Raw genomic sequence first — 23,586 nt, 5'->3', positions numbered from 1 at the left:
GATATACTGTATAAAATGAAATCATGCCCATCCAAGCCAAAATGCTTATTTTTTTATTTTTTTTGTCTTGGAGCGGGATTAAAAAAGTAGTATGGGATTTCCAAATAACAAACATTTATACTCGCCTAAGTGGATGCAGCATCGGTCCCCTACTGCTGATCCCCCAGTTCTTGGTCTTCAGTGAGCAGAGAGTCGGTGACTGTTAGTCACCAGCTCTCTGCTCCACCCCTCCATCACTCAGTGGAGGAAGTGGGAGCAGCTGGTTCAGGCTCTCAGCGGCATGCTGATCACTATGTTCTGGGATCACTAGCCCTGATGCTAAATAACATGGTCCTAGTAAACTTCACTGCACTTTGAGAAGTACTGACACTGCATTTTGGCATTCTTTGGCATCCTGTCACTGAACATATTTTATACGTGCATAACTATAATATTTGCATTTTTATTCTCACCTGTTTGGATGTTTCTGGATACAAAGCGTCACAGCTACATTCTGGTGATGGTTTGTATGCTTCTTGTAGTGATTCTAATTCTTTCTCAACAGTCTCATGCTCTATGCTCATTCTCTGTTTCTATGAATAAAGCAATTATTATTTACTACTTATATTTATATTACATAAAAGGGGGTCAATAGGTAAATATACAGTACCCAAACAAACCAACAAAGAAAATAATGCAGCGCCTCCAAATATACAATATTACAAACTTAAATGAGTTGTAAAGTCAGGAATGTTTTTTTTTATCTTAAAGCATTCTATGCATTGAGATAAAAAGCCTTCTGTGTGTGGCAGCCCCCCCCAGCACCCCTAATACTTACCTGTGCCCTCTCTTTGTCCAGTGATGTCCACGAGTCCCTTTTGATTGGCTGAGATACAGCCACGGCGCCATTGGCTCCCACGGCTGTCAATCAAAGTCAGTGAGCCAAATCAAGAGAGAGAGGGGGCAGGGCCAAACTGCAGCTCCATGTCTGAATGGAGACACAGAGCTGAAGCTCGGCTCGGGTGCCCCCATAGCAAGCTGCTTGCTGTGGGAGCACTCACTAGGAGGGAAGGGCCAGGAGCAGGAACGAGGGACCCGAGAAGAGGAGGATCTGGGCTACTGTAAGGTTCTGGCACTCTCAGTGCCTCCTATCACATTTATTCCGGGTGATTTCCATCTACCTAGACAGAAGAAACACATATAGGTGTGTTTCCCTTTAAGGCTGAAGCTGTCATCACCCAGCGCCGGACTAGATGGCTATTTAGGGCGTCGGTTCTCACTCACATGTGTTCGTTCAAACACCAGTACCTGGATACTAATCTTGCTTGAAGCTTCCATGCTTGCAAGCTCTCCTCGCTGACGAACCTCGCTGCGCTGATCCCTGCATCCTGCTACTGGATCATCCGCATCTCCTGAGCGATCCTTCGGCTATCGCTATTAGTGCTAAGTACCCCACAGGGGAAATCTCTATAGACTTGTACTAGGCTTACACTATTTAGCTCTGCATAGCAAGGACTGTCTTTTACATCTGCATAACTAGATTGCTAGCTCTTGAGGCTACTGCTACTATTTCCTGCACTGGGTTGATCTCTCCTGTATGCACCTGCTACTCTGTCATCTGTTATCATACATGATCGCTAACCCTTCCTGCATCCATCTGCACTGTCTCACCTCAAGTGTCTGTCACCTACCACTTCCACTCAAACCTATCCCTAAGACCTTTATCATTGTCTTACCACATGTATATAAAGTCACACTAGGAACCAGCTTAATTACTGTGTGTATTTACTGGCTGAAATAAGACCTTCCATACATGATGAGTCATTGAGGTTGGGATTGGTATCTCAGCATATCTCCTACATGACTACTGACGTGGAACTACTTCTGCAGCTGAAAATCCACACCTTATAAGAAACGCAAGGAGCGTTACAGATTGAACGAACCCAAAAAATGGATTCAGCAGAAGTAGCCACTCAGGTGACACAATTAAAACAGCAGGTATCTGCGTTAATACACGCACTTGCTGAATTGAAAAACGACAATCAGGCTCTGTCGCAGCAGGTAATTAGACTGACACAACTTACCTCTGCACAGTCTCCTGAACCCAAGATAAATCCCCCTTTGGTATTTACAGGCGATCGCAAAAAATTTCGCGAATTTAAAAATGCATGTGAGTTACTTTTTTTGCTAAAACCTCGTACCTACCTTACTGATCACATTAAGGTTTGTACTATTATTTCTTACCTATCAGGCGATCCTCGAGCCTGGGCAGATTCTCTTTTTGAAAAAAACGACCAGCTTCTCAACTCCTATGCCTTGTTCCTGGCAGAGCTCACTAGCCTATATGATGACCCCAATAGGCAGAGTACTGCCGATCTTCAGTTAAGATCCTTGAAACAAGGAAAAAGGCCTGTAGAAGACTTTGTCGCAGAATTCAAGAGATGGACCCTTGATTCAGGATGGAATGATGCATCTCTGAAAACCCAATTTAGGCTTGGCCTATCAGAAGCCGTCAAGGACGAGCTCGCCCGAGCAGAGATGCCAAAAACCCTGGATACATTGATACAACTCAGTATCACCATAGATAGAAGACTACGAGAAAGGAAGTCTGAAAAAATGGAAATGCCATTATCCAGTTCTTCTCAGAATTCAGCTATTGACCCCACTCCTAAACCCGCTCCAGGTAACCACAGACCCCAGCTACCTAAGGAAAAAAGGAGACCTAGTAGATATGGTGATCCTGCCTGGTCATGGTCCGAGCCTGCCTCAAACAGTCGACCTTGTCACTCTGACACATCCCATTTGGACCCTGATCCTACAGAGATGGATGAGGAGCCTATGGAGATTGGTGCCATACATGCTAGGTTGTCCTCACAAGAAAAAAGAGATCACAGGAGAATCTGTGGCCTTTGTTTTTATTGTGGTGAAGGGGGACATTTCATTACATTCTGCCCAACCAGACCCCATAGGCCTAAGGCTCTCCCAATGGAGGCCAGGCGAATCCGAAGGGTCTTCCCTGAAAAACAGCCTGGAAATTATCAAGGCTGTTGCCAGCCCTGTCCCCGTTCTATATCAGTGAAGGACACCCAGAAATTAACAAATATTGGAATAGATATTCCTTCAACTCCAGTGAACTTTATACCACGTTCAAAAAACCCTCCTGTACCACCTCCTGAGGATACTCCTATTTTTGCAAGCACATTTCTGGCTTCCGATGAAAATACAGAGATTCTTGCACCTGACTGCGTACGTGCTTCTAATGGCACGGTGGTATGTAGGAAGGATCTGAGGATGTTTGAAGAAGCATTGGTTGCTAGGTCTACTAGGATTACTTCGGATGGTTATGCGTCCGATTCTAGTGAGGGGTCCATGTAGCAGACACCCTAACAACAAGTGATCCGATTCTCATCGGTTACCAACCTGATCCGATTTTTATATCGGCAACAAGGGATCCGATTCTCATCGGCTACCAACCTGATCCGATTTTCATATCGGCAACAAGGGATCCGATTCTCAGATCGGTTACCAACCTGATCCGATTCTCATATCGGCAACCATTTTTTTTTTTTTTTTTCCGATTTTCATATCGGAGATCAGTCTTATCCGATTCTCGTATCGGCAACCAGTATTATCCGATTCTCATATCGGCAACCAATTTTTTTTTTCTTTCCGATTTTCGTATCGGCAACCAGTCTCATGTGATTCTTATATCAACAACCAGCCTTAGAGGCCTTCCGGAGCCGGCCTTACGGGGGGGGGGGTAATGTAAGGTTCTGGCACTCTCAGTGCCTCCTATCACATTTATTCCGGGTGATTTCCATCTACCTAGACAGAAGAAACACATATAGGTGTGTTTCCCTTTAAGGCTGAAGCTGTCATCACCCAGCGCCGGACTAGATGGCTATTTAGGGCGTCGGTTCTCACTCACATGTGTTCGTTCAAACACCAGTACCTGGATACTAATCTTGCTTGAAGCTTCCATGCTTGCAAGCTCTCCTCGCTGACGAACCTCGCTGCGCTGATCCCTGCATCCTGCTACTGGATCATCCGCATCTCCTGAGCGATCCTTCGGCTATCGCTATTAGTGCTAAGTACCCCACAGGGGAAATCTCTATAGACTTGTACTAGGCTTACACTATTTAGCTCTGCATAGCAAGGACTGTCTTTTACATCTGCATAACTAGATTGCTAGCTCTTGAGGCTACTGCTACTATTTCCTGCACTGGGTTGATCTCTCCTGTATGCACCTGCTACTCTGTCATCTGTTATCATACATGATCGCTAACCCTTCCTGCATCCATCTGCACTGTCTCACCTCAAGTGTCTGTCACCTACCACTTCCACTCAAACCTATCCCTAAGACCTTTATCATTGTCTTACCACATGTATATAAAGTCACACTAGGAACCAGCTTAATTACTGTGTGTATTTACTGGCTGAAATAAGACCTTCCATACATGATGAGTCATTGAGGTTGGGATTGGTATCTCAGCATATCTCCTACATGGACAAACGGGGGGACAAAAATTGGGACTTTAAATGAGGATATGACATGGTAGGGTCAATACCTCCATCCCTAAATCAATTGAATAATTCTATGGGAGTTTGGGACTTTAAATGAAAACGCAGGTGCAATCTAGGGAATTTAATAAAAATGTATCCAGATATGTATATACTGGTAAAAATGTGTATAAGATCATAGCATAATAAACCATAATATTTATAGATAAACAACATTTTATTCACATAAAGAATGTATAGTAAATAGTACAGTAATATTGGTAAACATGATCAAAACCACTGATACCACAAAATACATACCAAATGACATGATTGACACAAGTTAACATGATTGCACATATAAAATGACCCATATAGCTCTCAATAATACAACGAGGGAGTACATAATAAAAAATGAATTCATAAAAACATAATAAACAATAAATATTGGTAACTAATTCGTATAAATAGATTGTATAATGATATCATGTAGCATCTAAAGTAGCTCTACGCGTTTCGTGAATAAGTTCACTCATCAGGAGCAGATGCGAATTATGTAGATGTATTATCTATAACAAAATAAGAGCTCGTTGAATGGATATGCCAGTAGTACAGTAAAGGACAAAGAGAAGAGGGGGGGGGGAGGGGAAAGAAACAGGCTAAAAAGGAAGCATAGGGCAAATTTGTAAGCCTCCTCATACTTACAGAGCTATAAAGGTATCCAAAATATCCGTATAGAATTCTATACGGATATTTTGGATACCTTTATAGCTCTGTAAGTATGAGGAGGCTTACAAATTTGCCCTATGCTTCCTTTTTAGCCTGTTTCTTTCCCCTCCCCCCCCCCTCTTCTCTTTGTCCTTTACTGTACTACTGGCATATCCATTCAACGAGCTCTTATTTTGTTATAGATAATACATCTACATAATTCGCATCTGCTCCTGATGAGTGAACTTATTCACGAAACGCGTAGAGCTACTTTAGATGCTACATGATATCATTATACAATCTATTTATATGAATTAGTTACCAATATTTATTGTTTATTATGTTTTTATGAATTCATTTTTTATTATGTACTCCCTCGTTGTATTATTGAGAGCTATATGGGTCATTTTATATATGCAATCATGTTAACTTGTGTCAATCATGTCATTTGGTATGTATTTTGTGGTATCAGTGGTTTTGATCATGTTTACCAATATTACTGTACTATTTACTATACATTCTTTATGTGAATAAAATGTTGTTTATCTATAAATATTATGGTTTATTATGCTATGATCTTATACACATTTTTACCAGCATATACATATCTGGATACATTTTTATTAAATTCCCTAGATTGCACCTGCGTTTTCATTTAAAGTCCCAAACTCCCATAGAATTATTCAATATCTCCTACATGACTACTGACGTGGAACTACTTCTGCAGCTGAAAATCCACACCTTATAAGAAACGCAAGGAGCGTTACAGCTACTAGACTTTACAATCACTATAAAACATGTGCTATCAACACAGCATTCATAATGTGGAAAAGGCATCCACAATATTCAAAAATGATAACAAAAATAAATCAGTCTGAGTAAAGTCCCCTAGCTCCCTGAAGATGTGCATTCACATGAAACGCATTGGGGCAGGAGCTACACACTGACGTCTTGCCACCACTTCCATGATTGAAACTGACGGCTCTCCTTGTAAGTGCACTGTTTTATTTGTCATGACAATCGTTTCACTGGCATTTGCATGAAGCTTTTTCCTTTTTTATGTGGAATCTATACTTTTTAATAAATATACTACACTATATTTGGTCCCCTGCTTGTGGCTCCATGTGGCGAGCTCTTTTTTCCCCAGACAGCATCAAGCTGATTTTGATTTGATGATATTCAAATTTTTTGAGATGCACATGTATACTAAAGACATTTTATGGAGTATGTTATGTTCTGTAACATTCAATGCAAAATGGCAACCTGGAGGTGTTCTATACAATGACAGTGTAGGGGGACCCCCCCCCCTCCACCCCCAGAAAACTGGATTTTTGTAAGATCTTACTGTAAAATTAATTTCTCTTGAGTCCATTGACAGATGCAGCTCTTATGCTTCTTATACCGTTGGGTTATTCTGACCCCTGCAGGAGTAGTACTAGGCAGGAAAAAAAAGCAATTCACCACGCCCACTGGGGCTGTCCCTATAGGCATAGAATAGGTCCATCAAAAAATTGTAGATTATATATAAAAATATATGGAGTCCTAAAAATGCATATCCAAACGGGTACCTACTGTTACTGTGCTCGTCAAATAGATATGAACTTCTCCAGAGGGGTTATGTCCATGGATCAATATATAGGGAAAGGAAGACAGAGACAATTGAGTACTGTCCGTGATACTTTTTTTATTTGCACTAACATACAATATTTCAGGACAAGCTTTCGGGGTATGTCCCCTTCATCAAGATCCAAGCAGTACTGATTCACAAAATGTTAGCAGCAAAAAACAGATCATGGTGCAGTACCAACAAACTGAGGTGCAATACAAACACGGGGAGGGTAGCACCAGTGATAGAAAGACATAACCTCAAGACTTTCTCAAACCATTAGACCAACCCATGTCTATAAACTTAGGAGGCAGGATGGCAAGGTCGTCTCTCACCCTAAAGAAGTATTAGAAACCTTCACACAATTCTACAAAAATCTTCTTTCAGATGCCTCCCCCTCTGCCTCGCCCGTCTCTAGCTTTAATGCTTGGATGGATAGACTACATCTTCCGTCGCTCTCTGTCGAACAGAGAGAAGCGGTAGATGAGCCCTGTACTGAAGCAGAACTATTGGCCATCATTAAAAACTTCCACTGCCCCAGGCCCGGATGGATTTTCCGGCTTATACTATAAAACCTTTTCCTCACACTTGATTCCCAGACTAACTAAACTTTTTAATGATATTCTTCTAAGTGGTAATTTTCCCAAAGAGATGCTTCTCGCCAACATGTCCCTTATCCCCAAACCCGATAAAGACCATTCCCTCCCCCAGAATTACAGACCTATCTCTGTTATAAATAATGACCTTAAACTTTTCGGTCGTCTCCTTGCGAATAGGCTAGCTTGTAGTATATCCCGACTTATCAACCCGGACCAAACGGGCTTTATCCCTGGCAGGCAGCTCACGGATAACATCCGCCTAGCCTCTAATATCATTCAGGGCGCTAATTCCGCTAAATCCCCAACCTGCCTAGTTAGCCTTGATATCCACAAGGCATTTGATAGTGTTAGCTGGTCATACTTGGAAAAGATATTGCCCAGATTTGGTCTGGGAGACGGGTTCATCCACAGCTTCAAAGCCTTGTATGACTCTCCCCAGACGAGGGTTCGCTTGCCCGGGTGTAACTCTGATTTTTTTTATCTTAAACGGAGAACTAGGGAGGGGTGTCCCCTCTCCCCCTTGCTCTTTGCCTTGGCTATTGAGCCCCTAGCCTGCTCCATCAGAAACAATGAAAAGATTAGTGTATATTTTAAAGGGGGTAGGGAATTTAAGCTCAGCCTATACGCGGACGACGTTTTGTTATTCTTATCCAACCCACATGTTTCTTTACCACAGCTACTTGTAGAGCTAGAGACCTTCCACGCAATGTCTGGCCTCAGTGTGAACATCCCCAAATGTTCCCTAATGCCTATTAATCTACCTAATTGGATGCAGGTCTCTAATAGAGAACGCTTTTCTTTCACCTGGTATACAAAATCGTTTAAATACCTAGGGGTATATCTCACACCCTACTACGATTCCCTTTACCTAGCAAATCTCCCTCCATTATTTAAAAAATTAAACGCACTGCTGAAACATGGTCGCATATTTTATCTCTTTTCTTGGAAGATGTACAGCGGTAAAAATGATTATCTTGCCTAAATTACTATTCTTCTTTAGAGCCCTCCCCATCAATATACCAAAATCTCATATAGCCTCCTTCCAGCGAGATATCTCCAAGTTCGTTTGGAACGGGAAGAGGCCTCCATATAACAAACAGGTTATTCATGCACCTCATTCTAAGGGGGGTCTGGGTTTGCCTGACATATGGTCTTACTACCTATCAGCAAAATTCACTCAAATAGCACAATGGCTTTCGGTTGAGGACAAAATACCATGGCTAATTTTTGAAAAAGCCTCCATCACCCCTATTTTTACAGGCCATCCTATGGAACACTTCGACAACCCCTAGACCTCCCTCCTTTTCCAACAAAATTGTCAATCATTTAGCTCAGTTATGGAAGAGATATAGGTCCTTATGTGGACTTGTGTCTGAGGTTCCCCCTTTAACCACATTTTTAGCGGCCTTAGATACCCCCGCTTTCCCATTGAAACTGGAAGACTTACATCCCTGGATTTCTAGAGGCCTGGTTTCCCTTATAGCACTGTCAGCATGCAACACATTTTGTACTTTTGATCAACTCATGAGACTACACAGTCTCCCCATTTCAGAAGAGACTCACTATGAGACCATTAAAAAGTTCTTCCAAACCCAAGGCTCCCTGACGCTGCATCCACCTTACACCCCATTTGAATCTAATTGCTGCTCCTCTCCTAGGGACAGGGGCTTAGTTTCAAGATTATATAACCATCTCATATGCTCCCCATTACCAGATAAACTAAAATACATGATTAAATGGGAAAAAGACTTAGACTGTACAATTTCTATCCTGGAGTGGCACAATATGTTAGCTAACCTGCATAAATGTACACGCTCTTCTGCCAGCAGATAATCCCCCTTTAAACTAGTCACCAGGTGGTATTTGACCCCCCCTCTGATTCACTCCTTTTACAACTCAGTCTCCCCCCTTTGTTTCAGAGGCTGTGCTCAGGAGGGTACCCTCCTGCATCTCTTTTTGAGTTGCAGTCACCTACAGCCTATATGGGATAAGATTAAAAGGATCTTCTCCAAAATGGTAGGCTCAGAGATTACCCTTTGTCATAAGATATGTCTGTTGTTTTCCCGGGTCCACAACGTTCCTGCCCCCATCTCTAGGTTGTTTCATACTCTTATGTCATCACTACATTGGATGATTGCCTTAAACTGGAGATCAAGTGACTTGATGTGGTCCCAGATGCTACCAAGAATGGAAAACATGAGACTTTCCGAAAGATTATTCCACTCCTTACACAATTCTATGCCTGCCTTCAATGCTAAATGGGATCTCTGGGACCCTGCTGGTTGATGATATATCTTGTATATTTTGGATTCTGTCATGAGCAACCTTACATTGGGGGGCTTCAATTATCCCGACATTGACTGGGAAGAGGGGACTGCACACTCGCATAAGGCCCGGCTATTCACGGAAACCTTACAGGATAACTACATGTCGCAGTTGGTGGATTCCCCTACTAGAGAGAATGCTATCCTGGATCTATTGATCACTAATGACCCAGACATAATCTCGGAGGTAGGAGTCCAGGACAACCTGGGCTCTAGCGATCACAGGATGATCACATTTAGTATAAATAACAATATAAAAAGGCAAGTGGGGAACATAAGAACCCTAAACTTCAGAAGGGCAGACTTTCCAAAATTGTACTCATTGATGGAAAGTGTAAACTGGGACCAAACCCTGGGATCACTGACCACAGAGGAAAAATGGGAATGCTTTAGAACAATATTAAGCAAAGGCATCTTGCAGTGCATTCCTATGGGGAATAAATTTAGAAGAGACAAAGCCAAACCTGGCTGGCTAAACCGTAGCGTTAAAAAACTTATTAGGGGAAATAAATTGGCCTTCAAGAAATATAAATCAGAGGGCACAGTATCGGCCTTCCAGCAATACAAGGAGGAAAATAAGAAGTGTAAACACGAAATCAAGATGGCTAAAATCAACTTTGAGAGACAAATAGCGGAGGATAGTAAAAAAAACCCAAAGAAATTCTTTAAATATATCAACAGCAAAAAAACTAGGGCAGAGCATATTGCACACATAATTAACGATGATGGGAGGGTGGTTACAGAGGACACTGAAAAAGCAACCGTGCTGAATTCTTTTTTCTCGTCAGTCTTTACGCAGGAAAAGGAAGGGTACACTGACCATGACTGTATGGTTAGTAGTAATACACAGGACTTGCCACTATGGCTAACAGAGGGGGAAATCAGGGAAAGACTGGATAAACTTAACACAAACAAATCACCAGGCCCGGATGGCGTACATCCGAGAGTGCTCAAGGAACTCAGTATGGTTATATCTAGACCACTGTTCCTGATCTTTGCTGACAGTATTAGGACAGGAGATGTACCAGGGGATTGGAGGAAGGCTAACGTGATTCCGATATTCAAAAAGGGCCAGAGACATATCCCGGGAAATTATAGGCCTGTCAGTCTGACATCAATAATATGTAAACTTTTGGAGGGGATGATAAGGGACTATATCGTAGAGTATGCTAAAGACAACAACATCATCAGTAGTAACCAGCACGGGTTTACAAATGGGCGTTCTTGTCAAACCAATCTCTTAGCATTCTACGAGGAAGTGAGCTGTGAGCTAGATAGGGGGAGACCAGTGGATGTGGTGTACTTGGATTTCGCTAAGGCGTTTGATACAGTTCCCCACAAGCGCTTAATTTATAAAATAAGGTCTGCAGGTATCGACAGCAGGGTTTGCTCTTGGATACGGAATTGGCTAAAAGGCCGTGTCCAAAGGGTAGTAATAAACAGCGCATACTCAGACTGGTCTGAGGTAGTAAGCGGGGTGCCCCAGGGCTCAGTCCTGGGACCAACCTTGTTCAATTTATTCATAAACAGCATTGAGGAAGGGATCAGTAGTTCGTTATCAGTTTTTGCAGATGACACAAAATTGGCCAGGGCAATAACTGCACAGCATGAAGCAGATATCCTACAGAATGACCTGGACAAAATTACGGAGTGGGCAACGACATGGCAAATGAGGTTTAATGTGGAGAAGTGTAAGGTTTTGCACTTGGGGACCAAAAACATAAAAACACAATACACGTTAGGAGGGGAACCCTTGGGGGAATCAAAAATGGAGAAAGATCTGGGAGTCTTAGTTGATGATAGATTAGGCAACAGCATGCAATGCCAAGCGGCAGCTTCCAAAGCCAACAGAATATTAGCATGCATAAAGAAAGGGATGTATTCCAGAGATAAGACTATAATCCTTCCACTTTATAAAACTCTGGTCCGACCGCATCTGGAGTATTCTGTCCAGTTCTGGTCGCCAGTCCTCAGGAGGGATGTGTTGGAGCTGGAGAAAGTCCAGAGAAGGGCAACTAAACTGATTAGGGGGTTGGAGGACCTTACCTATGAAGAGCGGCTGCAATCGCTCGATTTATTTTCCCTGGAGAAAAGACGTCTGAGAGGGGACATGATAGCAATTTATAAATATCTTAATGGGGATCTCAGCTTAGAAGAAAAGCTGTTCATTCGAAGGAATTGCATGAGGACTCGAGGACATACAATGCGATTAGAGGAGAAGCGTTTTAACCTCAGGCAACGTGGGGGGTTCTTTACTGTTAGGGCTACAAGATTGTGGAATTGTCTACCACAAGAGGTGGTTTCTGCGGGTAGTATGGTGACTTTCAAAAGACTCTTAGACTTACATCTCAAGGATCAGGAGATTGAGGGCTATGTTAGATGATTACAGTCACACACACCTACACAGGTTGAACTGGATGGACTATTGTCTTTATTCAACCTCACCTACTATGTAACTATGTAACTATGTACATGACAATATATTTTACATAATTGATCTTTTGCTTTGCATTGTATGAGCTATGTTCCTTTGTTCTTGACTTGACTTTCTAATAAAAACTTTTGTAAACAAAAAGAAAGACATAACCTCAACTGTGTTTAACTTCTTCACCCCTCAAGATCAAAACTTATTACACCTTCAATCACAATCAGTATGACGGACTCAGCATAATGTCAGTATAAAACCATGAATGTGGATTCGAATCTTCACATAGCTCCAGATTTAACCACTTTACCACCGGAGGATTTTGCTGTCTTACGTCCAGGCCACTTTTTGCGATTCGGCACTGTGCGACTTTAACTGACAATTGCACGGTCGTGCGACGCCGTACCCAAACAAAATTTACGTCCTTTTTTTTTCCCACAAGCAGAGCTTTCTTTTGGTGGTATTTGATCACCTGTGCGATTTTTACTTTTTGCACTATAAACAAAAAAAGAGCGTAAATTTTGAAAAAATAACAATATTTTTCACATTTTTTTTTTATATGAAATTCCCCCCCAAAAAAATGTAAAAATCAAAATTTTTTTTAAATTTTTGGCCAATTTGTTTTCTGCTACCTATGTTTGGTAAAAGAAAATCACAATAAGCGTATTTTGATTGGTTTGCGCAAAAGTTATTGCGTTTACTAACTAAGGGAAAGATTTCTGTCATTTTTGGTGTTTTTTTTTTAACGAGTCATGGCGGCGATCTGCGATTTGTTTGCGGGACTGCGACATTGTGGCGGACAGATCGAACCCTTGACTGACATTTTTGACACTTTTGGGGGTACCAGTGACATTACTACAGTAATCAGTGCTATAAATATGCACTGTTACTGTAAAAATGACACTGGCAGGGAAGGGGTTAATTTTATTGGAGAGGGAGGGGTTAATGTGTGCCTGGTGCTTACTAACGTGTGTGGGGGGAGGTGACTGAGTGACACAGGGACAGATCGCAGGTTCAGCTATGCTGAACCCTGCAATCTGACCCTGTCTGTCACTTAGGAGATCTCCAGACTCGATTCCCCGACGATCGGGGAGGAGCGGCGGTGATCACCGCCGCTCCTCCCCTGGCCCGACTCCCGCTGTGACTGAATACAGTCACAGCGGGACTGTACAGCGCCGCCCACAGGGGGAGGAGTCCAGCGACGTAGGTCTACGTCGCTGGACGGGAACGAGCCACTTTGCCACAGTACAGTCAACGTGACTGGTCGGCAAGTGGTTAATCACCGTCATCAGTGTATATGGGAAAAAAGTAGTTTTATTGTGCTAATATAAAACACATGAACAAATAAAGCAGCCACTCACAATAAAAACAAGATTGTCACTCCAAAATGGCTTGGGTAGCAGCATGATCCTCAGTGCGTGGCCTCGTACTGAGTTGCATTGCATGAGGGGTCTGGGGCCACCAGAACGACCTGGATTCCTTCCACTGCCACCCTATGGAGAAATCTCATCAGGATTTTGATCAGGGGGAAGGCAAAAATCAGCTGATCCTGGCTCCAAGGAGCTACCAAGGCGTCTGTGGTGTTGGCCAGAGCCAGGGGGTGGGAGAGGGGGGGGTAGGGCACAGGGCCAGGTATCCTGACAGGCCAGGAGGATTTTTTAGGAAGTACCAGGTCCCATTATAGCCAGCAGAGGGCCCACATCCCGCCCAAGGCCATCAAGGGAAAAGGGGGGGGGGCTGCATTTACTCACCCTACCATGGACCGGGTGGGCGTGCTGCCAGCCGAGGGGTAGGTTGCGACTCAGGGTGTTCCAAGTTGTCGCATCCCAGCGAGACAGTCACTCGCAGGCTCGTCCCCATCCAAAAAGGGGGCTCTGTCGTGGCAAGGCCTAGTGCGGGACTAACCTTAAGGATCTAGATTATCCAGTGCGAAACCTCAGTCGGCATTGCTTGTAGATCACTAGGAGGATCCCCTGGAACACTAACTAGCAAAGTGAGTAAGGATAAATAAAACAAAATATTCTTAAAAGAATAAAAAACTAAGACCAAAGTCCCAGCAGGAAACCTAGGTCCTACTTCTTCACTAGGCAGACACAAATTGGTTTCCTGGAGCAGAGGGTGTGGGGTTATGCCTATAGGACAGCTCCCGTGGGCGTGGTGAATTGATTTTCTTTTTCTGCCTAGTACTACTCCTGGAGGGGGGGAGCATAACCCAGCGGTATAAGAAGCATAAGAGCTGCGTCTGTCAATGGGCGATAGAGAAATGTCATTTTCTGCTTTTGTGATTGGCTCACTGATTTTCTCAGAAGCCCGTACTTCATTTGACCTTTGCAAGTGCATCAATTGATTGATAATGAAAGTCACTCCCATTCAGATTCACTTTGCACATCGACACAAACATCTATTTCTTCAGAGCAACAAAAAGTAGGAATCTGCAACAAAGTTTGGTAAAATCCTTGCAGTGCACATTGATCACTCAGAGCAGATTGTTTTTTTTTTTTTCTCAACAAAAGTGGAGTTACTCTTGAAAGCATACACTATCTATGTAGACGGAAAGGTAATTCAGCTTGGTGCCTTAGTGCTGCAAGGATATAGTTGCTGCTTACAACAAACTTACCACCAACTAATAAGTATTTACTATATTGGATGCCCTTAGCTTTATCTGAGGAAATTACATTACCAGCAACATAAAGGATTACATACAGTATATGGACACGTCTTTACTTTTAATTATGTATGAGTAAAACTTTATATTTTTTTAAATGTTACTGTAATACCAATATAATCCATTCTTTGGGGGAACATGAGGGTGCCCCGAAATCCTCTCATTGACCAATAAGTATCTCTGTCTAACAATATTTTGGCAGAAACGACTTGAGAATAAATGCCTTAACAATTTGGTAACCCATCTCAACTCTAAACATATCAAAAATCAAACACCCAAAGCAGGCATCAGAAATCTGCTCTAAGTATCATGTGTGCACTTAAGAGTTTTTCCTAAATTCAGGTGCAAACTCTTTAAAAAATTGTCAGCTTTAGCTCAGGGCTCTGGCAATACAGGCAACTCTGCAGTCCATTACAATACTGGTTACTGAGCAGTCCACACAAGAACACCTATTGCATTGTGTGATGTCAGGGTGAAGGACCAGATGTGGAAACTTGGGGCCTTCACAATCACATATAAAAAGCTTTGCACGGTAATTAAAAGGTAGAGTAGGTGCATGCACCTATTGGGAAATCAACTGTATCTCATGCAAACATTTCAGGAAAAATTAGGACAAAGGATAAAAGTGACAGCGTCAGTAAAAAAACCCTCCCATCCACTTTATACTCATGTCTTCAGCAATCCAATGCTGCTGCTTCTTCGTTGATGTAAATTAAAAATAGCCAGTGCTTTGGGGCCTGGAGAGTATGTGATCCCCTCCTTTGATGCAGTGCTTGGACCTGTCACATGATGGAGGTGGTGATGTCACCTGCCCCTCTGTGCTCCAACACCAGCTAACATAGATTATTTTAGTAGAACCTTCAAAGAAGCAATGAGTGGCTGTGGAGGAGTGGAAAGGTAAGTGCCAGTGATTGTGGTGCTTCACACTAACATTGTCATTTTATCTTGACCCTAGGGGTGAGCACAAAGATCATACTCACCTGATCTGCTGATCCTCCACAAAACCGTGCTCCCCCATGGTCTAGTGGTGGACTGTTCCTGTCTATGAAGTGTGCTTTGAGTGTGTTGGTGTCATGAACAGTCCAATTCCAAGACCGCTGGAATGTGGGGGTGCCAAACTGGTTTTGTGCGGGGAGAATTGGAAGGTCAGGTAAGTATATCTCTGCTGTCCTCTCCCCTAGAACAAAACCAGCAGTGCAGACACAGCCACACTGCATGGGGAAAAAAATGCCCAAAGTTCTTCTTTAAAGGTAAGTTGAAGATTTAAAGTGAGGTTCAAATACAGGGAGCCAGGTTGAGGTTTTCGGTTTGGCATTTAATTAAGTTTAAAGTTATATTGTTAATTTTATGATAAAGGTGACTTATTTATTTAGTGTTAAATTTTTGGGTGTGATATAAATTAGTTGAAGCTGGAATCAATGTGGCCAAAACAAACCCATTACATTCACCATGCAAAATATTCAGGCACAGCTGTGTGGCGCTTGCTTTCTGAGGGAATGCTGTATATTGCTCGCGCTAAGAAAAAACAGTGTTTTGCAATAAGAAAAGATGTACGATTGTATACCTGCTTTTTCCACATCTGCAAAGTCTTCTCATGCTCACTTTGAAGTGCGAGGAACTTTCCCTCATTTTCTGTTGCATTTGCCCTTTGAAGCTCATTATCTCTCTCAAGGGTCTGCAATAAAATTAATTATCCAAAAAATAATCAATACCACATTAATGAATTTTGATGTGTTTTATGTAGCTTGGACCTTTGTTTCGAACATGCTAGAAGTGCCACACAGATCAGCGGTAATGCACTATCAACAATAATTTTCATAAATTAACAGAAAGGTGCTTATAGTTTAGCTAACAGGAAAACAGTGGGAGTTTGGAGAGAAGAAATGGCAATAAAAGGATATAAAAACACTTGCCATTACTCAGATTCACTGCATGAGTTTTAATGTGCAAGAGAGAAAAATAAAATAATAATATGAAGTGCAGAGCTGAGAAATCTAAAGTGTAGCACCATGCAATAATGGTCGCACATAATATAAAAGAATGGCTAATAACAAAGATTATATCAGTGTACTTATTAATGAAATGCAGAGCATATTAGCCATTTGACCTGTCTGCTAATGAAACATCCATGTTCACATGTCCTATTTAAATTTACATCCTCAAACATATGGAACACAAAGACACACTTCAAAAGTGTATTCAGAGCAGTGAATATGATGGCTTTAGCATTGCCAAATACATAGACTTTCTTTCTGCGTTTACTCAATGCTAGCATCGCTGTCACTTTGATGAATTGAGGTGATTCTGCATGAATCAACAGTAACAGTTCACACACAATTCAGGTTCTTCTGGAATTTTCAGTTTAATCATATTTTTTTTTTCTCGGCTGCAAGGATAAAAGGCTTTGCCTTCATGACAATGAACCGATTCCAGCCTCTACAAGATGTAAACACAAGCTCAAGCGGACAATGGCTGTCAATGTAAGAAGCACTGGATCAATTATATTTATGAGCCGTTGCTTTTATTTTTTTGGATTCACATCAGAGCGCCTAGTCAAGGATGAAATTATAAAATGTAACAGAATTCCACTCGGCTTCAGCTTTTGACTGCAAATTATGGAGGACCTTTCTTGAGTAAAATAAAACTGGTTTAGCTAAGTTATTATTTTACACACAAGGTTGATTTATGGGAGAATTAAATGCTTGATAAAAAGAAATCACTAAACCTCCCCATTTGGTGACTAGTTATTCTGTCTTATTGTTTTTAATGCCTACAGATCTACACATGCCATGACTTCCATACCTTGCAATGATCAGGGCTAAACAGGCCTAAATAGAGGAGAAAAGGAGACAGAGGACCAGCGATTGCCTGGATGCCTAACCTGTGCTTTGATTCTGTCAGATAACAGTCAGAGTGATCAATCTAATGACAATGACAATTCTCAAATAATGGCTACTAAAGTCTGTAATAATGGGCAAATAAAGGGCATTTCCTGACATTCCAGCAGACATTTCATGTTAAAAAAAATTAAAAATTGACTAATTTTTACATTTTTTGTTGCCTAAATAGATATGCTAGGCCTTTTAATCTTCCATAGCTGTGGGTAAAAGAGTCCACAGACCAAAATTTTGCCCTTTGTTTTAGCTCTGGGTCCCTGGTGCTGGTCTCCACACCTTCCTACCTCCTTGATCTCCCTTTTAGTCACTGACTACAGTATATCCTTTTTTTAAGATTCCATTATGGAAAAACGGGAGGTGGAAAGGGGAGGTGCCAACCCAAGATTTCAAACAAAAATCAAGATTTACATACATTGTCATATACATTGTCATATCTCTGCATCTACATATGAGATTATCCTTGGAGTTGATATCTGCTTTGGCATTTTTCATCATGTGCTTAGTTCAGGGTGCGCAGCTTTGTGACATATTTACATTTTTTAAACAAAGTAAAACCTTAATATACCCCCTGGTAGTGCAAAAAAACACAAATACATAAGTGCTCTTATAACAAATAAGCACTCTTACAACATGCCAGGTGAAAGTAATATGAAGTTCATACCTCTATCAGTGATATCTTTTTATAGAAAATATAAAATATAGTCAATATTCTTGTTTGGGGTGCACCACACATCCAATCCTCCGCCACTGTACAAGAAGTGCACACCACTACCCTTATGAAGCCACACTCACCAAAGGATTTTGCCTCTCATTTTACTGATTGGCAAACAAGAGTTTGAAAGAAGCCTCCTTTTAAAGTAATGGTTCCTTCAAGATCACTCCATCAACACCCCATAGTCTTGAAATATACAGTACCTTGAAAAAGTATTTATACCCCTTGAAAATTTCCACATTTTGTCATGTTATAACCACAAACATAAATGCATTTAATTAGGATTTGATGTGATATACCAACACAAAATGTTACCTAATTGTGAAGTGGAAGAAAATGATAAATGGTTTTCAAACTTTTTTACAAATAATTATGTGAAAAGTGTGGCATGCACTTGTATTCAGCCCCTAAACTAAAATCTAGTGGAACCAATTGCCTTCATAAGTCACCTAATTAGTAAACTAAGTCCACCTGTGTGTAATTCTCAGTAAAAATACAGCTATTCTGTGAAGCTCTCAGAGGTCTGTTAGAGAACCTTAGTGAACAAGCAGCATCTTAAAGGCCAAGGAACACACCAGACAAGTCAGGGATAAACTTATGGAGAAGTTTAAAGCAGGGTTAGGTTATAAAAAATTGTCAAAGCTTTGAACATCTCATGGAGCACTGTTCAATCCATCATCTGAAAATGGAAAGAGTAAGGCACAGCTGCAAACCTACCAAGACATGGCTGTCCACCTAAACTGACAGACCGGGCATGGAAAGCATTAATCAGAGAAGCAGCAAAGAGGCCCATGGTAATGCTGGAGGAGCTGCAGAGATCCATAGCTCAGGTGGGAGAATCTGTCCACAGGACAACTATTAGTCGTGCACTCCACAAATCTGGCCTTTATGGAAGAGTGGTAAGAAGAAAGCCATTGTTAAAAGAAAGCCATAAGAAGTCCCGTTTGCAGTTTGCAAGAAGCCACGTGGGGGACACAGCAAACATGTGGAAGAAGGTGCTCTGGTCAGATGAGACGAAAATTGAACTTTTTAGCCTAAAAGCTAAATGCTACATGTGGCGGAAAACTAACACTGCACATCACCCTGAACACACCATCCCCAACGTGAAACATGGTGGGGCAACATTATGTTGTTTTCTATATAATGCATCTTCCAGTTTTGATGTAGGTGCTTATCCTTGCATTTTTATTTATCATTATTTTTTAATTCTTACTCTTATTTATTCTCTGTTTATGGCTTGTAGTATATACTATGGATCTACCATTCCTATTTTTTTTCCATGTGTATATATTTTTTATAATCAAAATTTCAGATCTTGCCATACATTGTGTTTGATCAGTGTCACTGCTGATTTATAGCTATTGTGTTTATATATTCATACATAATCTAGAGGAGATTGTATCATATTTATTATGACTCCCGCTTTTAGGACCTCTCCCTTTCTCTGGTATAAACTTGGTTCTTGTATTTGTTTTTATTATGCCATGAAGAAGGAGAGCGGCTGCCTATCCATCAGCAGCAGGCACGCTCAGAAACGCGTCGCAGTTTTGTGACATCATCCAGTCACGACCCTGGAGCTCCATGCTTCCTAAGCCTCGTTTCCGATTGCTTGCTCTCCGAGCTTCACTTCGAGTTCCATCCACTGGACTGCCTGCCCTACAGTGAAGAGAGGAGAGCGGCTCTGATGGCAGCGTCCATACAAGATGACGATCACACTTTTATCGGAGGATCCAGGATCGGTTCCCATCCTCTTGCTTGTAACTTTTAACTGATGTGAGTTTTTAACTATACCTTATTAAAACTACAAAAGTCTACACTTTTGCTTATCTCTAGCTCTTTGAAAACCTTGGCTTATGTTCACCAAACAGCAGCCCTAGATGTTGAACTTTTTTACACCACCTCATTAGAATATTATGGACTTATCTAGAATGTGCAGCTGATGCGCCTGTTTATTTCTGTTTTATCATGTTGTGGGGATGCTTTTCTTCAGCAGGGACAGGGAAGCTGGTAGGAGTTGATGGGATGAAGGATGGGGCCAAATACAGCACAATCTTAGAAGAAAACCTGGTAGAGTGTGCAAAAGACTTGAGACTGGGGCGGAGGTTCACCTTCCAGCAGGACAACGACCCTAAACATACAGCCAGAGCTACAATGAAATGGTTTACATTAAAACACATTCATGTGTTAGAATGGCCCAGTGAAAGTACAGACCTATGGCAAGACTTAGAAATTGCTGTTTACTAATGCTCTCCATCCAATCTGACAGAGCTTGAGCTATTTTGCAAAGAAAAACGTGCGCGGTCAGCTTTCTAGTGATAACAACTGATGCGGCTCAGCAGCAGCTCGGCCTTGCCACCTTCCCCCTCTCCGCCAGGGTCTCCTGTTCCACCAGGAGACCTGAGAGGCCAGCTGGCACATCTGTCAGCTGGCTTGAGTCCCGAACAAAGCCGGATTCGGCTTCAATCGGGTCTCCAATGTAGTAACCAGGAAGCAACGTCGCAACTGTCACTTTCGGTTTACTCGGCTGCCAATAGTGCCAATTTAGAAAAAGTGACAGTATTCAAAAATGCTGATTTTTGCGTTTTGAATACTTTTAAGTGCAAAGGAGGGATTTGGAGTCTTTTAGACCCCAGATCCCTCCATAAAGAGTACCTGTCACTGCCTATCCTTGTGACAGCAATAAAAGTGATCTTTTTTTTTTTAAAGGATCAGTGAAAAAAATAAAACAATAAATAAACAAAATAGGAAACAAAAATAAAAAATTTTGAAGCACCCCCATCCCAGCATGCTCGCACACCAAAGAAAACGCATACATAAGTCACACCCGCAAATGTAAATGATATTCAAATCACACATGTGAGGTATCGCTGCAATCATCAGAGCGAGAGCAATAATTCTAGCAAAAGATCTCTTCTGTAACTCTAAACTGGTAACCGTTAAACATTTTAAAAATGTTGCATATGGAGATTTATAAATACCGTAGTTTGTTGCCGTTCCAGGAGTGTGGGCAATTTTAAACCGTAACATGTTCGGTATCTATTTACTCGGCGTGACATCATCTTTCACAATACACAAAATTTGGCTAACGTTACTGTTTAGTTTTTTTTTTTTTTGTTTAGTGAAGTGTATTTTTTCCAAAAAAGTTGCGTTTGAAAGACCACTGCATGAATACTAGGTGACATAAAATATTGCGACGACCACCATTTTATTCTTCAGAGTCTTTGCTAAAAATATATATATATATAACTTTTGGGGGTTCCAAGTAATTTTCTATCAGAAAATACTGATTTTAACCTGTAAGTAACAAGTGTCAGAAATAGGCTTGGTCCTTAAGTGGTTAAAATGGGAATACACTATATGGAATAATTTCTTCTTTGAGCTTTAGCTTATATTTCAAGACTATGGGATGTTGATAGAGTGAGCTTGAAGAAGCCATTACTCCAAAAGGAGATTAATTTAAAATTCTTGTATGCCAATCAATAAAGTGAGAGGCAAACTCCTTCGGGGAGTGTGGTGTCATAAGGGTAAAGGTGCACACTTCTTGCACAGTGGTGGAGGATTGAATGAATTACACAAGTAGTGTGGTGCACTACAAACAGGAATATTGACTATATTTTATATTTTCTATATGAAGATATCACGGATGGATGGATGAACTTTATATCACTTTCACTGGCACTTTGTGAAAGTGTTTTTTGTGATAATCGCTACCAGGGGGTATATTAGGGTTTTCCTCTTACATTTATAAATTGGGTTTTGGGATATATGGTGGCAGCATATGTAAAATAATACACACTGTATTAATACCCTTAAAGCACGGTGTAGTAGGAGATTGGAATATTTACAACATTGTCCCAGCAAATTCAGAAGGGTGTGCAAGAGAAAGCAGAAAGAGTGTTTGCTCTTGTACCAGGGTTTGAGGCAGGCTGCGAAGACTCTGAAATTGGAGTAGCTGTGCCACTAAGCAAGAGGCAGGTTGGCACCCAGAAAGGTTTATGCCTGGGTTCCTATGCTGGGTGTCAGCACCCTGGAGCTAATAGGTGTGTAACACAAGAACACAAATAGGATAAATTATTCGATATGTTAAAGTATAATGAAAGGCATAACTTTTTTTTTTTTTTAGTTTTGAGTGGAGAGAGATTAGAACACCTGGAAGGATATTACAGTCTGTGCCCCCATTAGGAAGATTCAGCCTCTCAATTTGTTCTTTTTACCATTATTACTGAGAGTAAATCCCATTTTTGGTTGCCACCAGAACTGACGAGAGCAGAAATTTTTCTGATAGGGACACTTTTTACGGTGCCCACTAAGGATGCTCTGGAGGATATTCATTTCACTTCCTGTTTTGACTATAGGACAGGACATAAAGGGAATCTCCCCAATGGAACATAGATGGTTTGAAAAAAAAAAAAAACACGGACATGGGATATAACCTTCCGTGATGCTATCCAATGCTTTGCCTTTAATTCTACCCTCAGGCTCTGTTCAATAAATCACTCATTCTGAAAAAAAGGTATTTGAATGAATCTGCTTAATTTGAGGAAAGTGGTTGTAAACCTTATACATGAAAAATGAACAAAGTATATTTTTCTATAGTGTTTACTTGCACCAAGTGTAATTTCCAAGTGTGATTTCTCTCTGGTGTCTCTTTCCTCTGCTATCTGCATGAGATTATTCTCCCTGCATGAGTTGAAACCAGACAATCTCCGGTGACAGCCCAGTGCCCCCTCCAGCATACAGCAGGTGGCCGACAGACTCAGCTGTACATGTTTCCCTATGACAGTGTGCAGAGAAGGTGTGTCGATTCCCTCACTTAGGTTTTAGAGTGCACTGAGCTCTGTGCTTTTTGCTGTGCAGTATGTGATGTAAAATCCCTGTCCCCTGCCTACTGGAGCTGAGAAAAATCCTTTGATCTGTGTGTTTTAGAAGGATGTACAGGAGAGAAGACTGCAGTAAAAGCTGCGGTAAGTACAACTTATTTAGAAATAATTTGTTTTTATCTCTGTGTATCACCTTAGGCTAGTCAGTTCAGTGGGTATATATAAGGGTTTACAACCACTTTTATTAAGAAATAAACCCCTTGTTGTTTTCATCGTTGAAGGAATATGATCACACCTTATGTTTAAAAAAATAAAATACTATACTGTGAGTGCCCTTATGGATATTTACTG

The 23,586-nt window shown here is 41.4% G+C and overlaps 1 protein-coding gene across 1 annotated transcript in view; it reads right to left on the bottom strand.

Moving 5' to 3' along the window:
- Positions 1 to 23,586, bottom strand: part of CCDC73 (coiled-coil domain containing 73) — a gene marked incomplete at its 5' end in the record, with an annotated part of 225,926 nt that overhangs the window by 36,726 nt on the left and 165,614 nt on the right. Inside the window, 2 exons of the mRNA XM_082270483.1 lie at positions 453 to 572; positions 16,371 to 16,481. Coding sequence (XP_082126609.1) covers positions 453 to 572; positions 16,371 to 16,481 — 231 coding nt within the window. The remainder of the gene's footprint in view (positions 1 to 452; positions 573 to 16,370; positions 16,482 to 23,586) is intronic.

This window comes from Pelophylax lessonae (genome assembly GCF_965119305.1).
Source record: "Pelophylax lessonae genome assembly, chromosome: 10".
In the NCBI taxonomy this organism is placed as follows: domain Eukaryota; kingdom Metazoa; phylum Chordata; class Amphibia; order Anura; family Ranidae; genus Pelophylax; species Pelophylax lessonae.
The sequence above is the reverse complement of the archived record's forward strand: the minus strand, read 5'-3'. Positions and strand labels throughout refer to the sequence as shown.